General features: G+C 39.1%; 2 protein-coding genes across 9 annotated transcripts in view; both read right to left on the bottom strand.

Moving 5' to 3' along the window:
* Positions 1–826: 826 nt before the first annotated feature.
* On the bottom strand, positions 827–10538 carry LOC117821603 (specifically androgen-regulated gene protein-like). The gene is made up of 4 exons (XM_034696009.1): positions 10363–10538; positions 4260–4455; positions 3539–3677; positions 827–2574 (listed from the first exon to the last, which is right to left on the bottom strand). The coding sequence occupies exons 2-4, from the start codon at positions 4362–4364 to the stop codon at positions 1106–1108; spliced, it is 1713 nt and encodes a 570-aa protein (XP_034551900.1). The 5' UTR covers positions 4365–4455; positions 10363–10538; the 3' UTR covers positions 827–1105.
* A 5215-nt stretch (positions 10539–15753) lies between these two features.
* LOC117821602 (ankyrin repeat and SAM domain-containing protein 1A) overlaps positions 15754–19144 on the bottom strand; it is a 95630-nt gene continuing 92239 nt past the window's right edge. For 5 of the 8 annotated variants that reach the window (XM_034696005.1, XM_034696001.1, XM_034696000.1 and 2 more), the window contains one exon: positions 16010–17314. In XM_034696005.1, coding sequence (XP_034551896.1) covers positions 17198–17314 — 117 coding nt within the window. In that variant the 3' untranslated portion in view covers positions 16010–17197. The other 3 variants (XM_034696003.1, XM_034696008.1, XM_034696006.1) reach the window with 1 other exon arrangement.

Consider the following 19144-nt stretch of genomic DNA (forward strand, 5'->3'; position numbering starts at 1 on the left):
AGCAAATCTATTTGTCTCTGAAAGCCTGCAGAAGAGATAAAATGTTTTTCAGACACACAGACGGTTCGTTCATGCACTGTGAAGGAGTTGCATAAAGGGTAAACCAGGAGGTGAGAAAACAGGTTGCCCCGGTTCTTTCAGCATCACATCAGATAAAAGGTGCTGAAGCTGAACCAAAAAAAAAGAAGTGGGGCCTTAATTTGGGATTTGACCTGACACATGGAGGTCTCACAGGCCAACAGAGGAGAAGAAATGACTCATTACAAGTGGACTTTGGGAATTCAGGGCAACAAAAGAGAAAGGGGACATAGGGACAAGTGGTAGAACAAATCAAACATTTAGAACAAAACATGTAAACAAGTAGCTGAATCTCTTGATGTGTGTACAACTGACGGACCCACATTGACACTTCATGAAAGTGTTGTGTGACATGCTTATTAGTTCTGAAGTGTGCGTCACGATGCAACCATGCAAACAACATTATTCAGATTCTTCTAAGCAAGTGGCCGCTGATGATTCAGTCTGGTTTTTGCTAAGGTATGCTCTGACAAAGAAGGGCATACCTTTTGCATTTTTATTCATTTAAAAATAAACATGCAATCGTTATGTAATAGGTTTAACGCAGTACACAGACACTCAATAACAGGCCAATGCTTGCTCAGAAAATACTACTGACACCTGAAAGCAGTTAAAAAAAGAGAACCAAAAAGGGAAGCCGTTACCGAGGATGAAGTCAGAGTGAGAACAAATCAGTTGTGAAAGAAGGAAGTGACTCGAGACTCCCAAAGTAACTCTGTTGAATTTACAAAACACATGGCTACATGGAGAGAGTCTGACAACAATTTTCAGTTTTATTGGAAACAAAACCCTTTACATTAAAAGTACAATCTAGGTTACAAACAGATGTAATGCCACTCAATGTTAGGCGGTCTCTGGATATTGTAGCTTAAAACAGTAGAAATGATAATGCATAAATGTGTGATTAAACTGCTTCCCCCTTAAGTTTTCAAAAAGGCTTAATCAAAGTTTGGTATGTTCCTTTGGATACAGTTTGCACAGGGAGTCTGTGGGAGTCAGATCAGGTGAAGGATTTGTTGTCAGAGCTTCAGTCCCTGAGCAGCCCAAGCCTCCTCAGGGCCTCGCGGCGATCTTCTTCATTTTGAGATCGAGGGCAGATCAGCACACTGACGCCCTCCGATCGAGGCAGCTTCTTAGAGTTACTGAAAGGCTGAGAAGCTATCATGGACCTCCGTATGTCTGGCTCTTTGCTAGTAGCACCGCCCACCTTCAGACCCTCTCCTTGAGCACCTGAGAACTCTTGCCTGCTCCCCAGAGAGGCAGGGCGTGGGCGATTATTACGTAGCTGGTTTGGGCTTAGTTTGCCACTGATGCCAGCTTCACTGGAGTCTTGTGCAGCCATATAGCTGCTTAGACCTAGGCCGGAGCGCTCAAGGGTGGCTGATTTGACTCCTAGGATCTTTGGTGGGCTTAGCTGCTTGATCAGGACTGGAGGGGTAACAGGGGGAGTGACCTCTGACACATCTGAGCCAGCAGAAAGTTCATTATCTGAGTGCAAAGATCCGTCAGGGTCGCTGAATGCATCTGGTGCTGGAATGGCTGTGAGAGTCCTTGGTGGTGACTCAGCTGCAGGAGCCTGGACGGTGATGGTGACAGGGGATGGGCTGTGGACACTTGGGTAAGCTGGTGTTAAGGGAGGTGCATGTGGGCTCATTGGAGAAGAAGGAGCCGCCCATGACCTCCTAGATTGTGGGGAGAGTCTAGGACTCATGTTTGGGCTTGACTCCACTTCATCGCTTTTAAGCAAGCCGAGCTTTCGGAGAGCCTCCCTGCGAACCCTCTGAGGGTCCAACATCATCCGGTCACCGCTTGTTGGTGCAGAATGCCCTGAGTTCCCATCAGCCACTGCTGCCTTGTGCGACTTCAGAATGATGTTGGCAGGAAGCCTCTTTGGTTTCGGGGCCACAGCAGGAGGACTTTTGGGCTCTGCAACTTCAGGCGGCGGAGGAGGACTCAATGGGGGACTGGGGCTGACGGCTGATAGACTCAGTTCTTGAGGCTTGTCAGGGAAGCTCATTGAAGCTCTCTTTGTGGAAGTGTTATCAAGAAGCTGCTCCAAGTCAACAGTTGGTCCCGGCTTGTTGTCTGATACAACTTGAGGTGAGAGAAGGTCTTTCGCAGTCAGGACCCGGTGATGAGGTGCTGGCTCATCCATGAAGTCTGAAGGAGGGGGGATAAAACCCATGTATACCTCAGGAGCCTTTGAAGAAGGGGCCTTAGGAGAGTGATCTGGGGAAAGGCTGGTACTTGGGACGATCCTTAGATTGCCATCTTCATCCTTTGATACGCACAACTCTGTGGTCAGAGCAGATGGTTGGTGGATCTCACTACCAGACACTGATTCAGTGGCTGAAGGTCCAAGATGAGCGCCGAGGTTCTCTGATGTTTCAAGGCCAGGAGTGGACTGTGGTTGGGAGGGTCCATTGAAAGCATGATGGAAAGCTTGGTCTGATTTCTGATCTCCAGAGGACTCATCAGACCTGAAACTGGAAATGTCTATAAAAAAAAGCACAATTGTTACAGTTAGTATCAAAGTATTGATTTGTTATTTGGGGCTAAAATGTGTACAAAGGCTCAACTATCTGAGCTTTTAATTAAATGATATAACATCATTTATAAAATGGTATGTCAGCCTTAACGCATTAATCAAGATGTGTTTAATTTACTCAACTATAGAGCTTGTTTAAAAATAAGCTATTTTGTCCCTTGTGGCACACTGTAGTTGAACTGCTGCAGTGTCTTCCTGCTTCCTGCTGCACCCATGATGGAAAATAACAACATTACTGCGCTTGGAAGATTTCCCACAACAAAAAAAGACTCCCAGGAAGCTCAGTTGACAAATCAAAAATTAAAATGCTCGGTGTTTGTCAAATTTAATTAAAATATAATTGAAGTACTTCAAATTTGAGCTACCACCTACAAGCTACGCATACAGGTGCAGCTAAACAGACTGATGTCAGCAGACAACCTCACCACGAAAGCTGGCAGAGCATTATTTAAAGAGTGTGTGGACCACTGTGGAGGAAACTAAATTGAAGTTAACCACTGTGCTGGCAGGTTGGCATGGAAATTAAAGTGGCTTTGAAATGCAAAATAATGGAATTTTAAGCAGGCGATTAAAAATGCTATTCATCACAATTAACTGTTGAAATCCAGCAGTAAATCGCAATTTAAAAAATCAATCATTTGACAGAAAATAATCAATACTTCGAGTGTTTTGCAGGGAAACCTCTGGCTGTGTTGCCTTCAGGTTAACAGATGCTTTTTGAACTGCTCTTGTGCTTTACTTAAAGGTTACAAAGTGATAATTAGTCTCTTTGAATTACAGGTTGTAACACTGTAAAAGGTGGAAAAATACAAGGTGGATGAATACATATGCAAGGCTCTGAATACTGTGTTTGTGCACAGTACATGTAAGTAACTAAGAAATGATGCACAACAGAATATTTCAACATCATACCGTTAACTCTGAACCCAGAGTCTGGTTCGTCATTGGATATGCCGCTGTCTTCCTGCACCTCCAGTGCTTCAATTGTTTCTTCAAGATACATGAGACATGCTCTCTCCTCAGGAGATAAGTGCTCCATACTGTCTTCACTCTGCAACAAATACAATAAGACACATTCAGATTTAATAAGCAATACCTGTTTCCCATTTAAGCCTAACCGCAGCCATAGGATACACGGCGGGAAGAGTTGATTGAAGATGATTTGTGGTCAAGCATCTGCAAAGGAATGACTGATTACCCAATTCTAAGTCTGTACTCGGTTGTTTTTCACTCTTTGTTGGTCTGTCAGAAGAATTTATTCCAGATAGCTGTATGTGTTTGTGAACTGCTTGAGATTTTTTCCCCCTCTGGTCATCTTTAAAGAGAACTCTCTCTGCAACCCTCTAAACAAACATGAGTGTAGTTTACCTCAAACATTCACTTCCTCTCATAAACTTTCTGACCTTTTCACAATGGTGGTAAACATCCACGCAGATGTCTTTACCACCTTATGCGCAAATCTCACTTCTTTATTTCCCCTTTTCCCACAGACACCAGACACATCATCAAAAGTAGGTTTGTTCAGAAAGGACAGAGTCTGCACGCGGTGTGTGTTGATCCGTCGGGTTATACAACAAAAAGATAAGCAGCAGTCAGTGGGTCAGAGATGAAGATAAAGTACAGCAGCACTCACATAGCCGGAGTTCATGCTGATAACACTGTCACAGCTCCCGGCACTGTCCATATTGTTCAAGGATTCCAAGGCAATGCCGCCTGGCCACGTGTCACTCTTCGGCATCGCACGCAGAAGAGGACAAGGGCAGGACGGCGGCTCCACCGTCCTCTTTTGAGCGTGCAGACTTCACCAAGGATCAGTCTTTGAAAGGGATCTGAGAGAAAGATGGAGGGATAATTCTTGTTAGTGCAACACATAATGCTTTATCAAAAACAACTACCTATCTCTAAAGAAGCAAGCACAAGTTTACGGCTAAAAATAGTACTGCTGATTAGTTCATAATCAACACAGCAATAACTATTAATGTCAAATCTTTCCATTAGTGTCACACATGGTAGCTAAATGATCCTCATTATTAACAGCTTTCCTATTTCAGAAGATGGGCAGTCACAGACACTTATATATGAATCATTAGCAGTTATGCTAATCGGGTGATTATATAAATTAATGGATTCATTTGTAAACAATTGTATTCATGCAGTAGATGTGGCAACCAATCTTGTTTTGTCACGTAAAAACAATCAGATTACCTGACCCTCCTGTTATGCTCGTTTCTCTGTAACAGCAATAATGGTCCTGGGTCAATTTGACCCGGGGCATGTTTAATAATCCAAAAGTATCAGAAACCAAAAAAAAACCCATAACATTGTTTATATTTCATTATTAACTCCATTACTAACCACTTCAATCAATATTTAGTACAAAGGTCTTCTTAACCTCTCACAGATCATGGTTCAATGAGGATAACTCACTCGTTTTCATAAATGTTCATGTTAAAACTTTTTTTAATGTTCATTGGAAAGACCTACATATAAATACAATAGTTTTACAGGACATACATTTTGGTTTATTTTATTCTTTTATTTACATTTTGAATTTTTGTCTTTTTATGAAGTGAAGCCCAGATTTTTATTGGGGGGTTGCATATAGGTGAAATGAACCATTTTCATTGTATGAGTTGATAACGCTAATTAAGCCAAGCAGAAGAAGTTTCATAACGAATAAATACTTTTAAAAGATTTTTTCAGATTTTAACTTTAAAACGTGTCAATTTGACCCACAATATAACAGGAGGGTTTAAACAGGTGTTCTTCACAGGTGTTCATTGTGCTCTTTAAAGTAGCCTTGAGTGTTAAGAAAGGCACTTTTAAATAAAATGTATTATTATTATTATTATTATTATTATTATTATTATTATTATGGAGAACAACATTCAAGGTTCTTCATTCGTAGAAAAAATTAGTCTCAAATTTCTCTCGAGCAGTCAGTGAAAATATTACAAGTCAAGCAAATTCCACGTTATTTTGCATTGTTGCACTCAGGTCATGGTGCACAGGTAACTAGATGTTAACACGGATGCTTTGTGAAGTCTAAGAATAGGAATAGTTTACCAGGCAGTGCAATTCAAAGAAAAAAATTACATCTTTGTTTGTGAGTTCGCATGACAAACTCTGCGTTATGTACAATCAGAGTAAAGAAAGTTCACACACCGTATTGTGTTGAAGCTCCACAGCTTACTTGTGTTTCCTGCTTATTATACTGTCTATATTAGTTCTGGCAGACCAGGCATGAGGAAAACATGTCAGACAAAAACTGAAAGCATCATTACAGACTGCTGATCTGCTGAGGGGAAACAAATCCAGGGATTTTCAGAGTCCTCGCTAACAGACTGACAATTTAGAAACTAAGCACATGGATTAATTCAAGAGGAAAGGAGAAAGAGAGAAAGGGCAATTTAGATTATTTTTGAGTACTTCAAAGTGTGTCGAAGCCTGACACAGAGTAAGAATCTGAATATTTTGTGATATATTTTAGATTTAAATGCTCCCTTGCTTACCCTTCCTGCTGTTGAAGGTACGGTGGCCTTCAAGGTCAAGAATAGGGACCAGGGTGTAGCCACATACTATGAGGTTAAGAGGTGTTTATGTAAGCATAGTAGAGCAAATTCATTGTTCTCTTGCATAGATATCAGAGAGCAACCACATTCAAATTAAAGTTAACCTCTATGATGGTGTCACTGTGTCTGGGACAAGCCTTCAAAATGTCATGAAGTCTTTAAGCATTATGTGCATGAAAGGTTGTAATTACTGTGGTATGAGGTTCCTCTGAGGACGACACAGGCACTTCAAATAAATCACTCACAGAATAAGGAAGTTCAAGGGTAAGCTAGGTGTGATTCAAAAGTTTCTGTGATGTTTCTCATAACTGACTGCAGACGTTTTATGACAGGTGATAGATATTAAATAATTACATCTTCCTTAAAGATTAAAGATTTAAAGACAGATTCAAGCAGTTTTTAAGCCTACAAATGATCATTAAGGTTCTGTTAGAGTGGTCGACTGATATTAGTTTTTCATTTGCCAATGCCGATAACTGGAGAGCAGGTCAGCTGATGTTTAATAAATGATGCCGATATCATGTTGTTGATGAAATACAACAATCTGATAATAAAAACAAATGAGAAACAAATTGCAGAACTTGAATGAACATTTTAACAATTAATGTGTCATGAAAAATAATTGGCTCAGTAAAACATTGCCACAAGGGACTTCTGGATTTCTGCCATCTGTAATTATTAAAGTAGAAAAAAAATGAGGGTAAATATTTAGATTTTAAAAGTAAAATGCTCAGTTAATTCTGAGCTGGGCAGAGCTGCCTTTTTCGTTTTTGCACCATCTGCACTGAACTCACTTCAAAGCACTTTAAAAATGCATGTACTGGTTTCTTTTAATCATTTTAAATCATTAGTTTTAACATTTTTAACCTCTGATTGCACCTGTTTTAACTGACTTTGTGTAACATTATTTCAATGGTTGTAACATTACTTTTAATTGTTGTCTTTTTTTAATTGATCATCATTATTTTAGGGTTACATCTTTTATTTGCTTGTCATGCATTTTAATGTTTCTTTTATATGCTGGTCGTCATTGTAAATGAGGGTTTGCTCAATGATTTTTCAAGTTTAAAAAAATATAATAATAATATATATTATCATTATTCCATATACATTTCAATCTATTATGCATTATTTATTTTATCTTAGCCATTAACGTGTTTTAGATGTATTTTTAATTAATTAATGAAATAGAAAATACACTGGGTTATGCTACAGATTTCAGATCATACCTGATATTTATGTAAGAAGCAATACTAAACTGTATTATTCTATACATCATATTAGAATTTATATCACACACTATACAGCAACTGTTTCAGATTTGATATAATGTAATTTAGGATGGAAAAAAACCTGTTATCATTTAGAAAAGACAATGGTGATATCGACCTTGTGGGCACTGGCATCGTCCGATGCTGTTTATTTTAAAATGTAATTTAGTGGCAGACCTATTAATCATCTATCTCTAAATTTCATGCACCAGAATTTTAAACCTGTCATTACGTAGATTAGACTTTTATTTTTTCAGAGAATTGAATATTGCATTCAAAGCTGCTGTGAGGAACTTTTGTTTTGTATCGATTCTGGCGCCCCCCTGGTGGACAAAGTGATACCTCTTATTTCTTGTCCTATACATGCAAAAGTAGTGTTTTCATCCTGTTGTCTTCCACAGTCAATTTTATCAAGCAATGTGATTATTTTCCATGAAAACAGTCAAATAAAGGCTGTTTCTGAAGTGAGATGTCCATCATGTGGACTGACACCTACCCCCTCAGGGTGGTTTCAGACATTAAAAATTACAACAGAGAAGGGGTCAACGTTGCTGATGGACTTGTTTGCTATTGAAGGTCATAAAGTGTCTTTGAGTTTTTGAAAAAGCGCTATATAAATAAAATGTAGTATTATTATTATTATTATTATTATTATTATTATTATTATTATTATAAAGAGGCATCAGTATCATTTTCAGTCTGTTTCTCAGCCAGTTCAAAACTCCTCACAGGGCCTTTAACAACTGATGTAACGATTTGTTCATCAATTGCTAGACAGTGGCTTTACTAATACTTTCCATTCAGAAGAAAATCTCAGCAATTAAACTTGAAAACTTGCTTGGTTGACTTTTAAATTATGATTTATACATACGAGTTAATTATAATGTACTAGTCTTGATTGGGTGTGTCACCTGAACTGAAATCAGATTGGTTCCTACACTTCAGAGCCTCTTTAGTGATGTCTCGCACACCTCTCGGCTGGAGTTATGAGCAGCTTACTTTTTCAGTTACTCACACTTAAATAGTGTTTATACACCCCCTGAGTGAAATAAACTCCAGTTACTGAAGATAAATAAATAATTTGAGGGGCTTTTATAACCATTCTGCTGCCTTAATCTTGAGATCACCAGTTTGTTTTCTGAAGATAACCGCTCATTGATCTTCTTATCTTGAGAAAAGGCCAAGGAAAACGAAAGGGAAATGATCCAGATAACAACAGAACAAATCATGAGTAATTCAATTTTGTTTTCTCAAGATCACACAATGATAATGGAGAATTTATAACTAAGTTTTTTGGTTTATTTGATCACACATGATTTCAGCTTTTAAGATCTTCATTTATATGTGAAAGGACTCAAAACTAACATTGACTGAGGAGCATCCTGATGGCCTTTAAAATTCTGTGTATGCAGCAATGGCACTCCTGATATCTAATATACATTATGAGTAAAAAAAAAAGGAGCAACTTTTAGTTTTTTGGACAGACTCTCAAGAAAAGAGAATATTTCCACACTTTAAAGAAGTCACAGAGACCAACTGACTAATTTGGAACTATTTTCATGTCACTTCTTTTAGTGAAAACGCGTTTAAAGATTTAAATTAAAAGAGACAGGACATTTAAAGAAGACTTATGCTGTGATTTTATAACGCCTCTATTACCAGGTTGGACACCTCTTATCAAGCAAATCCAAACATCGATGACATTCTAGTCTTGTTGACATGACGATGTTGAAAAGGACAGTATGGGCAAAACATGATCGCCAACAACACCCACATCCAAATGTTTACTGGCAACAATAGCTGGGTGACAAGGCACCCTAAGGCTTCTAAGTGAAAGCTTTATTAGCTGCTAATTACTGTCCCTCCCATAAACCATTCCATTAGGAGAGAAAAAAACAAATGTCAAAACTACAGCAGCCAACACCTCCCAAACCTGAACTAGACAGCAAACCTGTAATGCAGCTGTGGAGTGGCTCACTACACCCACAGCTGAGTCAGGATTTAATAGTGACAGGAATGTCACTTTGCTTGCTTCCGAGTCTTAAAGACGACTCTTAAATTCTGTCGAGCGCTCTGATGTGCCTGGGCGTTCCACTTGAACCACAGGTCAGGAGATAAAACTGCTTTAAACTATGAGAGGAGGAGGCGGATCAGCTGCAGGTCTTTCATGTGTTTACTGTGAGTGCAGCTGCACAGTTTGTGAGCCTGATTTACAATGCAATAAATCATCATTTACACTCTGATGACAAATCAAAGCATGTTAAGGAAAAAAAGGGTGTTTGAAAATGTTAAGTATGTGTTCAAGGGCAGCCAGAGAACTGGTTTAATGATTAACAGTAAACAAAAGTTCATGGTGAACACCATGTTGTGCAACCCAAAACCTGCTGGAGTGAACTGAAATATTTCATTAATGTTTAGCTCGGCTTGTAGTCCCACTACAATGACTGTTATTGACATATATGTACAAGTATTTGCACTTTATCTGCCTCACTAAGCATCCAACTGTTGAATGGTTAAATACTTCAGATAAATGTGCCATTTGTGACAAGAAATGTGTGATTGCACAAGAATGATGTGATGAGTAATGGTTGTGATATGTGGAAATGTATGTATATGGGATAGTCAAGATTGTTTCTCTCTAGTTTGGTTCCCCTTTACCTAATGTGATGCAAACTGACTCTACCTGTGTAAATGGGGTCAGTTCAGGAGCAACTGAAACAAAAGTCCATAAAAGTAGGCTTCTTCAAGTGGTGTGGGGTTTGTTCTAAATATAACAGACTGCACAACTGATTCCCAGAGATAATGTGTTGGATTCAAAACAACTAAACATATTTCCCTCTCAGGCTGTAACACCTCTCTACTCAGCACGTTAATCACAAAGATAATAACTCACCGAAGATGTCGTCAGAAAGTGTCTGTAAAACCAGCTGAGTATCAAAGAGCACAAAAAGAGCTGTTTTCCGGTCAGTCCATTGCGGCGGTGCACCTCGCTTCGCACACTGTCCCTCAGCTGCTGCTCTGTTCTTGGAAACACACCTACACGCTGAGAAATGACTGACGGAACAGGTGGGAAATAATAGGAGCCAGGTATATGAAGGTGAGCCAGTTAGCGCCCAGACAGGTTGGCTTGTGGCCAATCAGCGAGCGTCTCAGCCAGGCGTCACTGAGAGTGAGCCAATGACAGGTATGCATCTGAATGAACATAACCCATATACTGTAAAACTATATGCTCCAAAGATGAAGAAGAAAATTTAAAGATTTAAGATTTAAAATACCTGACGTATAAAACAATTACGGACTAGATAAGTGCCAGTGTTTGGAATGATAAGATATACACAGAAGAGGATTAGGGCCACTGAAAAGAAATTTATATTTTTATTAATATTCTGAGAAAAGACAGAATTCTGACTTTAATCTAAGAATTCTGACCTTTTTCTCAGAACTCTGATTTTAATCCACTGGGGGGAAAAAAGAAGGTCCAATCTATATTTTTATTATTATTATTCTGAGAAAAAAGTCAGAATTCTGACTTTAATCTCAGAATTCTAACTTTTTTCCACAGATTTCTGACTTTTTTCACAGAATTCTGACTTAAATAATAATAATAATAATAATAATAATAATAATAATAATAATAATAATAATAATAATAATAATAATACATTTATTTGTATAGCACTTTTCAATACAAATAACAAAGTGCTTCACAAAAATAATAAAAACACAATAAGATAATCTCAGAATTCCGACTTTTATCTCAGAATTTTGACTTTTTTCTCAGAATTCTGACTTTTATCACAGAATTCTGACTTTTTTTCTCAGAATAATAATAACAAAAAATATATTTGACCTTAATTTTTTTTTCCAATGGCCCATATCCTCTGCCGTAGATATCCTTTCATATTCCCTCATTATTATTACTATTTACAACTATTTTCATTTGCTTAAACATAAAGCTAGAATCAGCATGATAACAAGCTCAAAACTATAATGTTAGCATAAGGATGTCAAAGCAGCCATGTAGCCAATGATTTGATTTAATCATTAGCATGTTAATATTTGCTAATAAAAGGTGTAGACTGAAATAAATTGATTTTGCATGTAATTCTTTGGTTATCACATTGTGGCACTAGGTAAAAATCTCAATACTTAGATGATGGAAAAATGGAGTAACTAGTCATTTTTCCCTTGGTGGTATAAAGCTTGATTAAAAAAAGAACATATAATAGGATTTTATTCTCTTGGGACTATGTTCTAAGAACTGGAATTATACAAATCCAAAGAGCTAAATGCCTTATGATTGTCATTGCAATCCATTCATGGGAGTCGAGATATTTCAAATTGAACTGAAACTGTCATCTTCATGGGGACAAAATGCTAGAGGAGAACATCAGTTTGATGGCTTTATTTTCTGGGGACTGTGGATTTTTGCACTGTAAATTATGGCAACTAATTCATTTAATTTCAGCTCTTTTTAGCCCAACAGGAAGACCCCTCTGATGGACTGTATAATTGAGCAGTTAACATTTCAAATCTCTCTTTGAATATATTCATAATTGCATTTTTACCAAGTAAAGATAAAGAGCAGCAGCCATGTGGATCACTAATAACCTGTTAAACTTCTTCCTATAATGGCTTATAACCAATGTACAGAGTTTATAAAGACACTACTTGTAAATCCTTATAAAGGGTGCACATGTAAAAAATTGCTACCATGAAGCAAACACAGCCTGAATTCTTAGACTCAATAATTTCATTGTTAGCAGGAGTGACGCATTGAAGAGTCTGCCAGTTTAGACATGTTGAACTCTGAAAACAAAGCAGTTCTTTCTGCGGATATCAACCTCAACAATCAGGAACAGCAGCGAACATCGGTGACGTCTGCTGCATATCTATGAAAATGAGCTTCAAATTCATTTTCTCTTCTGCCCCGCAAGTCATCACCATGTTGATGTTTTTATGTTGGCTAATGACGTCAAAATACAAGATGTACATTTTCTCCATACCAGCAGTCATACATTTGTAACAGAGGACATATGCAGCTGTGTAGTATGGTATTTCATGGTTATGCTACGTGACAGGTTTAACTTTAAACATCATTAAACTGACAAGAAGGGTGAACATTTTCAGTGGCAACAATGTTTAAAAATGATTAGATGTAAGAGTTACAGCGTATCTGTACTTCTTCTTGGTTAATTTCTAGGCTAAGAGATCAGCATATTTAGATTACTGGGGAAAACTATATAGTATAACAGCTACCAGCAGCTATCACAGATAAAAAAACTTACCTTTTCCCCAAATAGAAAAAAATCACCGACATTTCGATTCCACTGCTGTATTTTATATATTCATATATAAGTTCATAAGTATAGTCAGGTAACAAAAACATGAGCTAACCTAAGATTCTGGAAATATAGCTCCATTTGTTTCTGTCATGAATTTAGTTAAACATGCCATGCCCTTTTTACACATTCATAAACTCAAGGATCGCTTTGAGGCAACAATTAAGTAGTTTAATTGCTGACATATCTAAAGGTAGTTGCAATACAATTATGAATGCTGTCATTTTCTTCTCACTAATATCTCTTGTAACAATGATAAAAATATACACACAACCTGGAGCTATGGTAGTTTACAAAATGTACAATTTTCAGTTTTTATTTATCCCCTGTAAGCATTTGATGTCTCTTTAGGACAAACAGGAAGAGGGGGAGATAACAGAGAAGAGGAGATCCATTGTCCATGGGATAGGCATCTGATGAGAGGCACATTTGAGTTTTAAAAGGAAGTAGGGTGAGATTTCTCTTTGGTAGAGAAGACAAATTTCACACGTACAGGATGAAATCAGCAAAGAGATAAGAGAGTCTGTTTGGTTCACAGGCCATTCTCATATGAACACTAACTGAAAGTTCCTCACAAGAGCTTTGAATGAGACAAGAATGCAGCAATAAAGAAACATAAAACTGACGTATTGGATTTGTAAAATCAGCAGTATTGAAAGTCTGGACTCAAAACCCACTTATTTACAAAGGCTTTTGATTGATTTTTGTTTTGTTGTTTTGATTTTTGTTGTTTTTTGCATTGTTTTTCCTTTGCTTTTCTATTGTATAATTTATTTTCTTGTAAAGTGTCTTAGATAAACTTTTAAAGCACTTTTATAAATAAAATGTATTACTATTATTATTTGCAAGTGAATGTAAGAGGAATCCAATAAATAAAAGCTGGAAAGCCATGGAGTATACTGTAGAAACACCTGTATGGATCTTGGTTTTCCAGTGTCACTGCAGTCTGTATATTTTACAGTTGCTTGTATTTTAGACTGACATGAGATGCTTTGATGATGTTTTGCTGTCAGCATGTGTGGCCAACTCTTTTACCTCTTGAACTTGTTTTGATCTCCAATCTTCAGCAGAAAAAAAGTTGAAAAAATGTAGGTATAGGATGGAGACGAACATTTTACCTGACCTTGTTTTCCCTCTGACAAATCAAGACACTTAAATGTATTAGTAGACAATGATCGCAAAACCTTGAGACTTGTGGTTGAACTAACTGTTGGTAGAAACTGAACAGAAAGTTCTTCCAACAGTTTGAGAAAGTTGGAAAATAATTTCACAGCAGGATAAAAGAGGACCAGTGAGTGCACAAAAAAGAGGCAAGAACACCAGCAATTCTAATCGCACCATTTATTAGTTGTACAATTATGAAAAATAATCATAAAAAAGACTGGAAGCCCAAGATTATGTACAATCTTTTTTTCTTAAGTGAGGTCCCTCTTCTGAGTCATTGTTATCTCAGCCTTTTTTTTTTTTTTTAAATCACAGGGTATTTATTCACGATATGTTTAACTTTATAAGACATAGTCCTTTTCTCTGTTTTGACAAACGTCAAAAATTACATACGTACATACATACATATACATATATATATATAGATATCTATAAAAGCAAAAATCATTCAAGTATCAAAATACAGACCGCTAGATTCATGTACATTATCATTCTCATCATTGACGTCATCAGATAAGTCCCGACAATATCTCCTGATCCTCAGCAATGTGCAAAAGCAGAACGGGACCCCGGCTGATGGCTGAAGGTGCCAACAGCAGCCAGCCGAAGACAGCGTACCATAGAGTTATTGAACTGGCCTGATAACGTACCACATACACAACAGTTAAATCATATGTACCCATATACACATCAGATGAACAAAAAGTACCGTTAACAGTCAACGTACAGGGAGTTAGCTAAGAGAAACATGCTGTGTGTCTTGTTCTTGTTCTGCAGCTAAAATCTAGAGACGTACCAGCCTGCATGGCAGGTTTGGTGATTAATTCTGACCGGATTAATGAAACAAAGGGAGCAGGGATGAGGAGGGAGCACTGCAGTGAACCACACCTGATCCAGTTTCAGCTTTAGGACACACAATTGTCCTACAAAACAATTAAAACATACAAAAGAAGAGAACACTTTCATATCAAATAAAAGCTAACCCCCTGTTACATCATTATCATTATTATTACCTTTTTTATAAAACAGTCTTTGTAGTGTCAGTTCCTCTACCCCTTTGAGTTTGGTTAGAGTCCATCCCGTGCAAGATTACGTCGTTTAATCACAGTTATACGTGGAGGTTGTGGATGACAGATTGATGGTCATATAGAGATGCTACAGAGTGTTGCTACAGGAAGGAGTGTGTAGGTACAGTGTGTGGTCTCTGTGTGTTTGTACCGTTGTAGCGTTACAATAAGCGGTTTCTTGATTCAGCCGCTTCCCCTTTAAATCACAAGACCTGCACTGAAACATCCCAGCTACATTTCCCAAAAGAGAGGCCTGATGTATGTTGGCCTACAAGGGCATAATCATATCACCTATCTTTTCCATTAAATGTTTCACTATGTCATGTTCCTACAGGCCTGGAGCACTTCTATTCGTGATGACTAGATTTGCTGTATTTTTCCCTTGCATTTGTTTTCTTGGCATCACTCTGGATTGTTTATGAATTGCAAGATGTTATCTGGCACACATTTTTATCTTGAGCCCATTGCTGTCACTGTTTTAGACTTATTTGACTAAGTTTTGAATTTGCAGCCCTGTTCCCCCTTTAATCTTTTATCCTTTGGAGGTTTTTTTTGCCCCCATGAGCCACTGTACTTACAGCTGTAAGGAGGTAACCGTTTATAACTCAAACAATTACATTTGACTGGGACAACCATCCCTATCTAGCAGACAAAAAGATAAGCGGAGGAGTGCGTGCGTGCGTGCGTGCGTGCGTGCGTGCGTGCGTGTGTGTGTGTGTGTGTGTGTGTGTGTGTGTGCGCTGTGTTGAAGTCGGTGAGGTCAGATGAAGCGATACACCTCGCAGGTCTCCAGGTCCCGTGTTTTATTGTAGTGAGCACGATCCAACTGTCGGTGCAATCTGTTGCGTTGGAAGTGGGTCACTTTTCCAGTAAAAAAAAAACACACATCCTACCCACCATGCAACAGGTCTCATTGTGTCCTGTCCTTTTCTTACTGGTTGGGAGTGGCCACAGTGTTCAGCTAAAGTGGAAGGGACACAAGACATACGCACACACACACACAAAGCAGTGAGGTTAAAATAAAGTTAAAGAAAATAACGCTGAACTCATGGACATAAACAAACATGGTGGTGATGGATTACTCCGTCCCCTCCCAAAGTACAATGATTTACTCTCTTCACCAGCAGCGGTGAATTATTAACCCAGTGTGATTGGCAAAACAAAAGGCAATGGTGACGGATGAACAGAGAAGGCATTTGTTGTGAGAAGAAGACAAAAAGAGACAGGACAGAGGAAGATGCACTTATTCTTACACACCCTGTTAAAAGTGCTTAGTTTTAGCAAGTTCATTCCAAAAGAAGCTTTTTTTTTTGCTCAGATTGGTAGACAGAGGAGGGCTACAAGTCTTAAGAAGGTCTTTTTTTCTGGAGCAGCAAGGACCAATAACATGCAGGTCCTTATCTGCTACGAAATCCCCTAAAATGCTTACTTTATTAGCTCCAGAAGGACCTTATCACAGTGCTAGGATCATCGCCTCCTTTGGCTTCAGCAGACAGCTGACAGGGAAATATATCGCCCTTGGTTAATCCTGTATAACCCATCTAACACCCTGACCTCTGACCAGTCTGCTACAGTCCAGAATTACAGAAACCAGAATCTCAGTTTCCTCAGGAAACATGTCCATCCAGGTACAGGATGTGAGCAGAGGGTCTCTCTCCACTGATTTTCTCTCAGCGCGCGGAGAAGTTAGATGAGTTGAAAGATCAGAGTGAAAAGTCTCAGAGTGGCCGTCGCCTAGCAGAGCAGGAGAAGCACCGGGGGAAAAAAAGAAGAAGAGCTTATCACCAAGAGTCAATAGTGGGATGTTGACGGAGGAGAAGAGAAAAAAAAAGCACTGTGTGGAGAGTTCAGGAAGCATTCAAGGTAAATAAAAGAGGATAGCAGTGATGGTGAGTGGCAGGCTGGAGGAGGGTTAATAGAGTGGAAGAGTTGATAATAAGAGGTGAAGAAGACGAGGTGGTTAAGCCATCCAAGGTCGTGTTGTTGTTGTCAGATGAGGACACAAGTGAAGGGAGGCCGAGGGGGAGGACAGGGGGCCCAGCAGAGAGAGAGAGGCAGAGTCACAGTGAAAGGCACACAGGAGGAAGAGGAGGAGAAAGTAGAGGAAGGTGAGACCAGGCCCAGAGGTCAAAGGTCAGGAGGAAGAGGGGTCCACTCAGAATATGGTGGTCTCGTACTTAGTGCTGATAGTGCGCTTGGATTCCTTTGGGTCCACGAGCCATGTGGTGCTGCCCTGGGACTGAGAATCCCCCTCCTGTTCCACAAGGTCCCCCTGTAATCACAGACAGAGGGGATCAAATGTCAGACTCCCAACACGTCGGGACATCTCTAATCTAAAGGTTTGGTCATAAACCGAAAAATTGGAGCATCTAAGTGTCCAAATATACCCTCTCTCTTCCTTCTACATCTGATCTAATTTCAGCTGTCTTGCCGGATAAAAGCGAAATGCAGATGTTCTATTTCAAAGTTGAGTTTAAGAGATTGTTTTTGAGGTTCAGACCATTTATCATGGTCTTTCTTGACCTCAGATATGACAGTTCACTAAATCATGGCACCACAAGGTCCATGTGATACTTTAAGTACCCTCAGGAAAACATGTTTCAAAAACAAGACAACACTTTCATTTCAGTTCACTCTTCAGCTGTACTCCATTGTATTCACTGACACACCCTCTGCACTTTTAAGAGCAGGCTTTGAACTTTCAGTTTTGATGAAGCTTATAGTTCAGGTTGGATCAGGCTTGGACCAGCTCCAAGTTAACCTGCTACAAGCTCAGACTGCTGGGACCTGACAGCCCAAGGTTCTGTCCTTCTGCCTCTTCTCCCCAACTCTTTTCTCTTCTTCTTTTCTTGTCTCTTCTTTCCCTCTAACCATCTCTATCTTCCTATTCTCTCTTTTCCTTTTCCTTTTCCTTTCTCTCACTCTCTCTCCCACTTTATCTTCTTCTCATTTTTTCATCTTCTTCCTCCCTCTTCAACCTCTCTTTCTTTTTCTACCCCATCCCCCTCTACCTTCTTTTCCTTCTCCCTATATTTCTTCTTCTACCCCTCTTCCCCATCTCCCTCTTCTTCTACCATTCATCTCTATGTATATCTTTCTCCCCCTCTCCCCTCTCTATTTACTTTCCTCCACCCCTCTTGCTCTCCAACCACCCTTATCTTCTTCCCCACTTTCTAACTCCCTTCCCCTCTGTCCCACTCTCTCTTTGCCCCCCCCCTCTATCTATTCCTCCTTTTTCTTCCTCCATATCTGTCCCTCCTCTCCCTTTATTTCTCTCTTCTTCTCCTCCCTCTTTTCTTCTCCATCCTTTGTGTGAAGTGCCCTGTGATAACTTCTGTTATGATTTGGAGCTTTATCAATAAAAAATGAATGGACTGATTGATTTCTAAGATCTCACTTTTTTTTACATTTAATGTTTGTGAATCTTCCTTGACTTGTCCTGAAACAGATCATCAGTTCTTTTAAGATGTTTTCATCTGAACAAATTCTCTGTGGTTATGAACAATGCTTGTGTTTCTATCAGATGGTCACTAGGGGGCGCCTGAGTCAAAAGAAATAAAAGTGGCTTTCAGTTCAACTAAGCAGAAGTATTTTGTCTCATATACACATTTTAAAGGAACAGTACAACACAGATAATAGCAATGTGGAGGATTATGGCAGTGGTTATGATGATTTTTAAGAGGGGGAAAATAAAAGTAGAAAAGCAGAAAACAAAGCAGTGTGAGAGGCTGAAGATGGGACAGGATGAAACCAGGATGTGAGGCGGCACCTGGGCAGCAGAGCTGGCAGAGTGCAGCGGTAGGAAGGAGGGACGGTGGGTGGTGCAGGTGTAACAGTAACAGCAACGACTGTCGAGAGGAGGAGAGTCCTGGAGGGAGATAAACACCGCCAGGAGGACAGAGAGGAATAATAGAGAGGAAGAAGAAAGGAAGAAGGTACAAGAGAAACAGACAGGAAGAAAGGAGAGTTTTAGAGAGAATTCAATGGAGAGAAACTGACACAGAACTGCAAAGCGTGAGACAGGAGGAGTCTAGTCTGTTATAGCCAGAGGAGATAAAACTGTGGCAGCTTACAAGTGCGGATGTGCGGAACAGTGGGAGTG

The sequence above is a fragment of the Notolabrus celidotus genome, chromosome 11, assembly GCF_009762535.1.
Source record: "Notolabrus celidotus isolate fNotCel1 chromosome 11, fNotCel1.pri, whole genome shotgun sequence".
Taxonomy (NCBI): domain Eukaryota; kingdom Metazoa; phylum Chordata; class Actinopteri; order Labriformes; family Labridae; genus Notolabrus; species Notolabrus celidotus.

What these genes read in the sequence shown, in the direction of transcription:
- LOC117821603 (XM_034696009.1), bottom strand. Translation starts at nt 4,364, where the DNA reads ATGCCGAAGAGTGACACGTGGCCAGGCGGCATTGCCTTGGAATCCTTG. An exon ending in TCAGCATGAACTCCGGCTAT is followed by an intron (nt 3,678 to 4,259) that starts GTGAGTGCTGCT and finishes TATTTGTTGCAG; the next exon opens with AGTGAAGACAGTATGGAGCA. An exon ending in CTCTGGGTTCAGAGTTAACG is followed by an intron (nt 2,575 to 3,538) that starts GTATGATGTTGA and finishes TTTTTTTTATAG; the next exon opens with ACATTTCCAGTTTCAGGTCT.